This window comes from Physeter macrocephalus, chromosome 15 (assembly GCF_002837175.3).
Source record: "Physeter macrocephalus isolate SW-GA chromosome 15, ASM283717v5, whole genome shotgun sequence".
Taxonomy (NCBI): domain Eukaryota; kingdom Metazoa; phylum Chordata; class Mammalia; order Artiodactyla; family Physeteridae; genus Physeter; species Physeter macrocephalus.
The window spans coordinates 80964454-80975703 of NC_041228.1; the positions used below are offsets into that span (position 1 = coordinate 80964454).

At 53.0% G+C, this 11250-nt stretch overlaps 1 protein-coding gene across 1 annotated transcript in view; it reads left to right on the forward strand.

The window, feature by feature from the left end:
- PRKDC (protein kinase, DNA-activated, catalytic subunit) overlaps window positions 1-11250 on the forward strand; it is a 164736-nt gene that overhangs the window by 107914 nt on the left and 45572 nt on the right. The window contains exons 59-63 of the mRNA XM_024127082.2: window positions 707-925; window positions 4281-4393; window positions 5988-6119; window positions 7882-8061; window positions 10347-10552. Of these exons, the coding sequence (XP_023982850.1) occupies window positions 707-925; window positions 4281-4393; window positions 5988-6119; window positions 7882-8061; window positions 10347-10552 (850 nt within the window). The remainder of the gene's footprint in view (window positions 1-706; window positions 926-4280; window positions 4394-5987; window positions 6120-7881; window positions 8062-10346; window positions 10553-11250) is intronic.

An 11250-nucleotide genomic window follows, 5' to 3' on the forward strand; every position in this document is an offset into this window, starting at 1 on the left:
GGTCAGGAGTCCCGTGGGGACAGTCCTGGGGGTGGAGGTGGGGACAGCCGTTCAGCCAGCAGGCATGCTGGGCGCTTAGAAGCGTGGAGTCCGATGGGCGTCCTGTGTCCACCGCAGCGAAGAAAGGGGAGAAAAGGGTTATTTCTGATTGGAGAGAGCAGGACAAGTCTTAGTACGTGTATGTTTTGGTTTCGTTTAGTGCATCACGTTTAAAACCCCTTATTAGCTCAGAAGCAAAGCAGAGCTGAGCCAAATTCATGTACTGTGTTTGTAAGTTCATTAAACTTTTCTTTCTCAAATGAGTCAGCTGTTTCCTTTGATCAGCAAAGTACAAGTTGTAGAGTGAAATCCCCAAGTCGTTTTATGCAAATACTTCAGTGTTTTTCCTTCATGTGATTTCTTCACATTCTGTTGGTTCTAGAAATAGGAGTGATTTGGACAGTTAGCGTGGAACCTTTATGACACTGATGCTAGAAATCACGGACCTTAGTACCTTGTCGCAGACACAAAGTATCGTTCTTAGGAGCAGGTGATAGGTCTCCCGCTTCTCACGTGAGGACACGGGAGCCCGCCGCCCGGGTCTTCCCGCGGGGACCTGGCCGCCTCCCGTCTCGGTCGCTGCTGCCAGGCGGCGGCCCCTGCTCTCGAGCGGCGTGTCCCCGGCGTGTCCCCGCTGCCCTGACGCGCCTGTCACGCCTGTTTGCAGGGGAAAGAGGCTCCTCCCACTGGCTGACGGGGGGTAGCATCGACCCACTGGGGGGCGGCTCGGCCCCCGCCCCCGAGTCCTCGTCCTCGTCCTCGTCCTTGCTGTTTGCCCACAAGAGGCCTGAGGGGTTGCGCGGGGCAGCCCCGAAGTCAGTGGGACCCGACTTCGGGAAGAAGAGGCTGGGCCTCCCAGGGGACGAGGTGGATAACGAAGCAAAAGGTAGGCGGTCGCCGAGGTGTGTTGAAACGCGCGCCTCCGTGCGCCTGTGGCCGTCCCGGCGCCCGCGTGGCGCACAGCACTGTGGAAGCACGGTTCGGGGTCCAGAAAGCGGTTGAGTAAAGCGGGCTCAGCCCCGTCACGCAGTGGCTCTCTGGAAGTTTAGGGGTCACGAGAGGAGGTAGGATGGGGAGGCTGAGCCTCGGAGAGTTGAGGTCCTGGTGGGTTGGAGAGGGAGGGGTCGGGCCAGGCCTGCGCCGTGGGGAGTGAGGACACAGGCGGTCAGCTCGGGGCTGGGGGCCAGGGTGGGTGGGGCAGGTAAGGAGGCTGAGGGGGCGGGGCGGGGGCTCCGGGAGGTGCCCCGGCTCAGGTGGGGAGCCAGCAGACAGTCCAGCCGCCCCAGACTCGCGGGAAGCGACAGCGGGCGTGCGCTGTCGGCCAGGACTCTGGTGCGGCTTCCGCAGCTCCGGTCGGCGTTTTTAGTGCCCCTTTCCTTTGGGTCTCAGTCACTCTCTCTGGCTCTGCGTCCCCAGCCCTCGCCCGCCCCGCACCCACTCGTGGGGAGCGCCTGCCCTAGCCCTGGGCTCGCCCCCGTGCCTGAGCAGTTCACGCCTGAGCTGGGGTCACGTGGGCCTGTTTTCCTTTCTCGTGCAGTAATTTTTCCTGGGCATTAGTGGCTATTTTCTTTCTTTCCTTCTCTCTCTTTTTTTTTTTTTTATTGAATTGTAGTTGATTTACAGTGTTGCACCAGTCTCTGCTGTACGGCCCAGTGACTCGCTTACACACACAGAGGTGTTCTTTTTTTATATTCTTTTCCGTTATGGTCTATCACAGGGTATTGAGTGTATGACTGTTTTCTTCTTTTTTTACTTCTACCAACTTTATTTGCCAGGTGTCAGCCATTCAGGTTTCTAAACCAACAGACTTCTTTTCATATCTATATTTTTATAATTATGAAATATTTCAGATATAGACAAAATGAAAATAATATATTTGACATCCCTGTACCCACAACCAGGCTTTACCAAATTTAACTTTTGCCACGATTATTTCAGTTTAAAAAAACCCCTAAACACAAACTCTCCCAAATTGTACTTCACTCCCCTCCATAGCCTTCCCAGAGGTAATCTTCAGTCCTGAATTTTGTGTAGATCATTTCCACAGATAATTTATGTACTTTTATATTCATAGCTTATATTCGTAAAAAGAGTAAGGCATTGCTCTGCATGTTTTATGAAATATTATAAAATGTTTCTATTTTCTACATGCACACTTTTTGGTCAATATTATTTATCCTTATTGATACACATAGCACAAGTTTATTTTAAATCATTGTATAGGATTCAGTAGAATGAATATCCAAGAGACTTTCTGTCAGTATTCTGTTTTTGGACATTCAGGGTTTTTTTTTTTTTTTTTTTTTTCTTTTTTTCTTTTAGCTCCTTATTTCAAACAAAGTTACAGGAGCAGCTTCTTCTGTACATGACTATTTTCTTTAGATGTTTGGCTTTCTACATATTTGTCCCCTAGTTTCCTCTGAGTTGCACAGCTGTTGTCTATGTGAATCTCCCTTGAGCCTCTGAGTGCCGCGTCCAGGCTGCTGGCCCCAGACTGTCCTTCCTCGGTCTGGTCCTCCTTTCTGGGGAGCACCTCCCCGGAGACCTTCCAGGGTAGGGGTCAGCGCGGCAGCTCTTGTGACGTGATGCTCGTCACTGCTTTGCAGGCACTGGTGCTTGCGGGGGACAGAGCTCTGGGCTCCGAGGGGCCTGGTGTGGCCTCGTCATGGTCCTTTGTGAGAACAAGGTCTTTACTCTGGAGATGCTCTCAGGATCTTCTCTTTAAGACCAGTTTTAGGAAACGTCACAAAAGGGTCCTGGGTGCAGGTCTGTTTTAGTCCATTTTCCTGGGCTTGAAGAAGGCCCTTTCAGGCTGCTAACTCCTGTTTTCTGGTTCTGGAATATTTTTGCTTGGGTGATTTTTATTGTTTGTTTGTTTTGTTTTTGTTCTTCATTGCTCTAGACATTTATTTTTAAAAAAAATTTATTGAAGTATAGTTGATTTACAACGTTACGTTAATTTCTACCGTACGGCAAAGTGATTCGGTTACGCATATATATGTATATACGTTCTTTTTTGTGTTCTTTTCCATCAGGAAAAGGACTCCCTCCTCTCCCGTGGATGATTTTGATGATGATTTCCAAATGTCAGTTTTCTCATTTTGGGATTCTGTTTGACTATCAGACCTAATGGATTATCCTTCTAATTTTCTGTTTTTACCCTTTTTAAAAAATATATTTATTTTATTTGTTTATTTTAGAATTTTGGCCGCGTTGGGTCTTAGTTGTGGCACGTGGGACGTTGAGGCACGCAGGATCTCTTGTTGAGGCGCACGGGCTCACTAGCTACGGCACGTGGGCTCACTAGCTACGGCACGTGGGCTCACTAGCTACGGCACGCGGGCTCAGCTGCCCCGCGGCATGTGGGATCTTAGTTCCCCGAACAGGGATCGAACCCGCGTCCCCTGCCTTGGAAGGTGGATTCTTTACCACTGGACCACCAGGGAAGTCCCTGTTTTTACCCTTTTTGTTCTCTATTCTGGGACATGTCTTTAACCTTATCCCCTAACCTATGCTTTCAAGTGATGACATCCTGTTTTTAGTTTCCATGAGCCTTTTTGGTCTCTGAACATCCCATCGGTCCACTGTTGCAATATCTACTCTGCTCTTTCTGATAAATGATCATTTTTTGAATTCCTTTCCTAGACGGCCTTTCAGCTTTTGCTGTTTTGCTATGGTTTGGTTCTGTTTTTCCTATTTGAAGCTTTCCTCAAGCGACTGGTGACTTTTGGCTTTTTGCTGTGTTCCAGCCAGGGCGATAAACAGTGTCTGGAGTGGTAGCTGCATGTTGGGTGTGTGCTGACTGGCCTCCACCATGGCGCGGAAGCCCCCCTTTTGTGCTGGTTGGTCCCCTAGAGGCCAGATCTCCACCCTCCTGCCTGCAGGCACAGGGCCTGGTGCCGGGGCGGCCCCGGGTTCCGGGAGTCCTCACGGCCCCCGGGGTTTCTGCCCCAGCCTCGCGTCCCCGAGCCCCCTCCGCTGTCCCCGGCTGCTGTCTGGCCTCTGCCGGTTCTCTCCGCACGGCTCTCGGTCTGCACCGAGGCGGCACGACTTTCTGTTCGCCAGCTTCCCGAAGTGGTCAGCGGTTTCCTGTGCGGGCTTTGTTTTGAGAACAAAACTAAGGGGAGGTAAAAGGGGGAGGTAAAAGATGGAGGTAAGAGACAGCCTCGCTTTTGTGTCAGGGATTCTAGGGAGGAGGACAAAGTCGGCCGCGAATAACCAGCCTGTTTTCTGTTCTTCAGGTCCAGACAGTCGGGCAGACATATTGCGATTACGCAGACGGTTTCTAAAGGACCGAGAAAAACTGAGTTTGATTTATGCCAGGAAAGGTGTGGCTGAGCAAAAGCGAGAGAAGGTTTGTGTCTGTTTCTAGCATTTGATCAGAAATAGCTGCTTTCTGTCAGAGGACGTGTGCCGAGGACACAGGCTCCCTGTCGGTCTAGAGCCCGACTGTGGCGGCAGCCCGCTGGGGGTCCCCTGAGCTGCTCCGGTCCGCTCTCCCCTCGGGGGCCGCTCTCTGGACAGACGGGCTTTCTCCACACGGTGGAGACGGGACCACCCGTCCCCCTGGGGTCCCGCCTCCTAGCTTCAGCCCCTCTCAATGCTGAGGCCGGAGCCCTGACCCAGCTTGGGACCAACAAGCCGTTGGGAGCAGGGGGTACGCTGCTGGAGGTGCCACGGGGGTGGGTGGGGAGAACGGCTGGGGCTGGGCTGCCCGCTGCAGCCACACGTGCGGCACGAACCGGTGGCTGGATGCTCCTCAAAGTGTGGGCGTGACGGGAGAGTGTGCGTAGCCCTGGCCCCGGCGCGAGGTACAGATCAGTGGCGACGAGCGGCTGCCGCGGGGCCGGATCGCGAGTGGAAGCCCCTGTCTTGTTCTAACCCAGCTTAAATCCTCAACCACGCAACTTCCAAATTTGAGCGTGCGGTGGCGGGACGGTTCCGCTGGATCTCCTGTGGAAGGAAGACGTGCTTTCGCCTCCCTCTTGTCCCTGTAACCGTGGCAACCATTGCAACTAATGCGCCACTTCAGGCCTCTCGCCAGCCCCGTTCCACCGGAGGCGTTTGAGCTGCGAGCCCCTCGTTCAGCCTGAATCCTGCCGGGGCTTCCGGGGAGCCAGGAGCGGGCTTGGGGGCAGAGGCACCGGGCTGGCCCCCGAGGGTCTCAGGGAGAGGGCGGGGGGGCGTGTTGCCTGAGTGCTTGCCGGCAGAGCTGTGGTCCGGTGCGTACAGCAGACAGAAAGCAGGGGCGGCACCGGAAACTAACCAGGAGATGAGCACGCTGGGGAGCTTGTTAAAGAGGCCGGGGTGGGGGCTCTGCAGAGACGGTCCCTGCGGAGGGAGCGGCTGCAGAGGCGCGTTCCCGGCAGCGTGCACGGGGCCCCGCGTGGGGAGAGCAGGGCCGGTGGGGTGGGGCTCATCGCGAGGTTTGTCCTAAGAGCAACAGACCGGAAACACAGCCTCTCGTTTATGCCTTTAAAAAGTTTTAAATCAAGTTCTCTGATTTCAGAGGAACTCAGATTTCTTTGTAATAAATATTTAAACAATCCTCATTGCTCATCTGACAGTGGTTTTTGTTCCAGATTTATCATTTGCCAGACTGGTAAAGCATAGTGACTAAACCGTCTTGGTTAGAAATTGTCATTGATTCACTTTTTTTTTTTTGGAAAGAGTTTTTTTGATGAGGACCATTTTTAAAGTCTTTATTGAATTTGTTACAATATTGCTTCTGTTTTCTGTTTTGGGTTTTTGGCCACGAGGCATGTGGGACCAGGGATCGAACCCTCCTCACCCCCTGCACTGGAAGGCAAAGTCTTAACCGCTGGACCGCCGGGGAAGTCCCTGATTCACTTTTCTGCCAGCGGTGGGCGCTGACAGTTTCATAGCTCACACGCTACTGGTATTCCTAACTGAGAATTCTAACCCTCCTCCGTTGCTAACGACCGTAGGAGATGAAGAGTGAGTTAAAAATGAAGCACGAGGCCCACGTCGTCCTGTACAGAAGTTACCGCCGTGGAGACCTTCCCGACATCCAGATTCCGCACAGCAGCCTGATCACCCCCTTGCAGGCTGTGGCCCAGGTCGGTGCTGGAACCCGCCTCGTGCTTGCAGGGCTGCCTCTGTGCAGGGCAGAGGTGCCGATTTGTCCCACACGGTGGGCTCAGTGAGGGGCCTTGTCCCGAGTCGTGGCTCTGCCGCTTCCTGGCTCCGTGAGACCCTGACACGGGGTCCCATAGAGACACTTTGCTCTGGGCCCAGTGTCTCTGTGTGCCAGTCACACACTGAGTCTGTTTTTCTCACCAGTAATGTCAGTGGGAATGAAACAGTGTGTAAGTTGCTAAGTCACTTAAATCATTGATTATACAAAATCCTCTTTGCGGGGAGGATCAAGAGAGTGTCAGTATCGGTATCCTTCTCTGGTAATTCTCTTATTAGCCGAGGACTGGGAATATTTTTCTCAGTCATTAGGGGATAAGTGTATTGGGAATGAATGAAGTTTTCTTGCTGAATTCGCTGACAAAAACAGGATATTTATCCCTTGAAAGTCTGATTAAGGTTTCTTTGACTTTAATTGAAGTAATGTTTAAAATCGAAGGGTATCATATATATCGTGTAATATATGATTATGCTAGGTACTGAAACACGATGCCTTATATTTTACTGCACTTAAGTGGCAGTACTAAGGTTGATTATAGTAATAGATTATGTCTGTGTAGCCCATTACTGCTTGGTAAGATTTTTGTTTAAATAATTTTAGAGTGACAGGAATTTGCAAAAATAGCCCAAGTCCCATGTCCCCTCCCCCAGCTTCCCTCCGTGGGGACGGCTCATGTCACCGGAGCACGTCAGTGAGCCCCCGGTGTGGTGACCAGATCGCAGACGCGCGAGTCCCACCACTTCCCCCGCGGCACTGTTGTGTGTGCGTGTGAGACTCTGGGCCGCTTGTCCCACGTGCAGGTTCTCGTGTAGAGGAAGGAATTTGTACACAAGGGTCAGTGGGTGTAGACGTAGAAGCCCCCTGACTGACTAAGTGAACCCCACGTAGCAGAGTGAGAGGCCCACCTGGCAGTAACCATCTCTGTGGAGTGTAACAACGGGTGATATTTATTTTCTTCCTGTTTCCTGATGCGTATTTTCTACAATTTTATATAAGAACCATTATGACTCTTTATAAGACAAATACATTACCTAAAATAGAGTAATGAACAACGTAAAATAAAGAAAAATCAAATTATACTTTTTATGCAGACACAGTTTTTATCAAACAGAATAATTAAAAAATTTTGTTTATTCTTGCTTTCGTGCCTTCATTTAAAACATGCAGACGCTGCCTGCTGGGAGCCGTTCTCAGCACTGGGGTCTGTACCCGGGGACAGCGGGCGGGACGGGCTGTGTCCGTCAGCCTGGCCACCCACCACGCGGGAGGGAGGCGGCTCCTGCTGGCGCCAAGGGATTAAACGGCCGCGGTGACGGGGCTCTGGCCTGTCGTCTAAGCTCAGGGCCGTTTTCCAATGACTCCAGGCTGCTGTCAGTCCCCAGGGATGGCCCTGTGTCCCCCTGGCCTGGGGCAGGGACCCGCAGGCCCAGACTCAACGCAGGGCTTGAGCCAGCTTCTGAGTCTGTACTCTGGGTCCGGAATCCGTGCCGTCATGCCTCTTATAAGACGTGTGTCAAACAGATGTGTTGGGTTAAGTTCCGAATCCTCCCCGTCGACGGCTGCGGCTGTCGGTGTGGAGTTGGGACGTGCCATGGCTGTGTGGGCCGCAGTTTGTGTGTTTGGGTTCGGCTCCGGTGCTGTGGGTGAGTCACCCCGGTCTTGTCCTTCTCCGGAATGTCCTACAGAGGGATCCGCTCATCGCGAAGCAGCTCTTCAGCAGCCTGTGCTCCGGCATCCTGAAGGAGATGGACAAGCACAGGACCGCATCTGAGAGGCATGGCGCCACCCAGAAGCTGCTGCAGGACTTCACTCACTTGCTCAGCACCACCTTCCTCTTCTTCCCGCCGTTCGTGTCCTGTATCCAGGTGAGGCCACACACGCACCGTCTCCCGCCCTTTACACGCCGGCATCTAGCGACTCAGTTGAAACGAGGGTTTTAACAGAGCGGATGTCCTGTGATGGGGCCGCTTCTTCCCAGATGGTTAGATGCAATTTATTTGTATTAAAAAAAAAAAAACAAAACTTACATATGACGGAATAATGAAATCAAACTTGATATAAAATTGTTCAGGTCTTGAACCAGCCAGGCCCCTCAGTGTTCTGCTTACGCCTGCGAGTCAAGCGGCACCCAGTCCTCCTGCCGGCCTCTGGGGACGTGCATGCAGCCCGTGCCTGGCTGTGGGCAGGGGACGGAGGCACAGGTGGGCTCGGGTCAGGCGGTAAACAGGCAGAGGCAGAAGGGCACGAGGGCCGAGTGATGCAGACGCCTGGGGTGGTGCAGGCTGAGGAGGGGCAGGTCGGCAGGCCGCCTCTCGGCCGGGGTGGGCTGTGCACCATCACAGGCGCTGCGAGGCTGCCCTCAGAGAAGGCTTCGAAGGCTGTGCTCTTCGAGCGGAGAGCTAGTGTAGATGTATTTTTGTAAGCACCAAACACACTTACTGGAAGATTACTCTTTCATGTAAGAAATGTTTTCTTTGCTGTTCAAACCATGGATCGTTACAAAAGTCCCTAATAGAAAATCCTTTGGATTCATTTCAGTATTTTTGTAACTAGTTACCTCCCTGGGGTAATTTAAAAATTACATTCTTTAGTGTTATTTATCAGTAGCTTTGGTTTGCAAACTGATTGGGTAATAATTCCCGGAGATGAAGTACTTAGTATTCTTACTTTGTACTTTTTTGATGTAGCATGAAACTGTTAATACAGTTTCTTTTTATATACTCTATTTTTATTGGTTTATAATTTACAAGTAGAATTCCTCCATTGGTTTTCTCCTGGTGATGCCAAAGACAAGGCTTGAGAAATTATATTGAATCAGCCAGTATTTCAAAATAAGTTTCTCTTTACATTGTATCCCGAAGCGATTTTGTTTTTTTAAAGGTTTAATTTTATTTATTTTTGGCTGCGTTGGGTCTTCGTTGCTGCGCACGGGCTCTCTCTAGTCGCGGCGAGCGGGGAGCTGCTCTTGGTTGAGGTGCGCGGGCTCCTCGTTGCGGTGGCTTCTCTTGTTGCGGAGCGCGGGCTCTAGGTGCGCGGGCTCTAGAGCGCAGGCTCGGTAGTTGTGGTGCACGGGCTTCTCACTGCAGTGGCTTCTCTTGTTGCAGAGCGCAGGCTGTAGGCGTGCAGGCTTCAGTAGTTGCAGCATGCAGGCCCTGGAGCACACAGGCTTCAGAAGTTGTGGCTCGCGGGCTCTAGAGCGCAGGCTGAGTAGTTGCGGCGCACGGGCTTAGTTGCTCCGCGACATGTGGGATCCTTCCGGACCAGGGCTCAAACCCGTGTCCCCTGCGTTGGCAGGCGGATTCTTAACCACTGCACCAGCAGGGAAGTCCTGCTATGTTGTTAATGGAAATAGAATTTTATTTGGATTTTCTTTCCTGTATCGCTAGTTCTTGCTAAGAGTGACAAGCATTTTTGCTTGTTTGCTTGCTTTGGAGAATCTGTGTTCTTCCAAGACCCCTGGTGTTGAATGCAAGTTGGCTCGGTGGTAGCCGGTCAGTCTCAGTGAGGGTTCCGGGCCCAGCAGCTTCGCGGGGCGGGAGGGGGGTGCCCTTCTAGATGTCCATGCAGACGCAGGTCTGTCGTCATGAGATGGTGTCCTACTAGCCATACTGTTCTCTCTATTGGTTTGGGGCTCACTTTTCGTTATTTCTGCGTATACAGGACTCTCAAATTGAGAGTTACAAAGTAAAGGTCAACATGATAATTCTCGAAGCCCTCCATTCCGTGTTGCTGAGCACGTGAGCCCCCGGGTGGGGAGACGTGGGGAGGCTCCCGGCTAGTGGGGGTGAGCGCACCTACTCTGCAGTGACTGGGTGTGAGATCTTTGTGTCTCAGATGCTCTCCTCGTCTCTTCAGGGTATACGTTCCGGGAAACTGCGGTTGTGGTCTGGACATACAGCAAATGTGTAAGACCCTTGCTGTCCACTAATGGTTTTGTTGCTCTAAATTAATCCTGGATTGGAAGTGTGCAGTAAGGGGAGATCATTTCCTCCTCCGAGCAAGTGGGGGAAAGCTTAACGGAATCACACAGAGGAGCTTGTGTTTTCTCGACCACGAACGTCAGACCTTTGTGCTTAGCAGAACGAGGTCCTCGCTGGCAGAGGTGGCTTGGGCGCCGTGGGCTAGAGGGCCACCGTGTCTGTCTTCGCAGGAGGTCAGCTGCCGACACGCCGACCTGCTGAGCCTGGACCCGGCCGTGGTCGGCAGCGCCGGCCTGGCGGGCCTGCAGCAGCCGGGGGCCATCCACCTGCTGGAGGAAGCGCTGCTGCACCTGCTGCCCCCGGAGCCGCCCGCCAAGCGCGCTCGGGGCAGGCCCGGCCTCCCCGCCGCCGTCGGCAGATGGATGGAGCTTGCCAGGTACGCCCGGGCCCCGACCCCGACCCCGACCCCGACCCCGACCCCGACCCCGCTGGGGCTGAGGCCGATACATCTGATACAGTTACTTCGTTTATTTGGGAAAAACAAATCCTGTTTCGGTTACGTGAGGCTTTATCATACGAAAGCCAGTGCCTAATTCTGAGGATGCTGGATTTGGGTGAAATTTGACTTGCGCTTCTTTTCTGTAACACTGGTTTTTTAGGTCTTCGGGTTCTGGGCGTAAGAGTGGAAGTGAGAGTGGGGGTTCTTGCCTCGCTGCTGTTGCGTGGTCGCTCCTGTCTCTGAACTGAGTGCCGTGGTGGGTAGCGAGGCGCTACGCCGGGTGCCGGGAGCGGCACAGCGCGGGTTAGACCCCGCCAGCGGCACAGGCGGCACCCTGGGCGGGAGGAAGGGCCTCTGCGGGGGCTGCTTCTGCCCCCGGCCGTCCTTACCCTCTTGTGTCTGGTGTGGCCATGGGCAGTAGTGACGCCTGTGCGCTTGGGAGTTTCAGGGGGCAGAGTCTCGGGTCTTGGGTGTTGTCTGGCTAAACGAAGCACACAGCTTTTAAGAGGCTAAACTTTTTTTTTTTTTTTTTTTTTTTTTTGCGGTACGCGGGCCTCTCACCGCTGCGGCCTCTCCCGTTGCGGAGCACAGGCTCCGGACGCGCAGGCTCAGCGGCCACGGCTCACGGGCCCAGC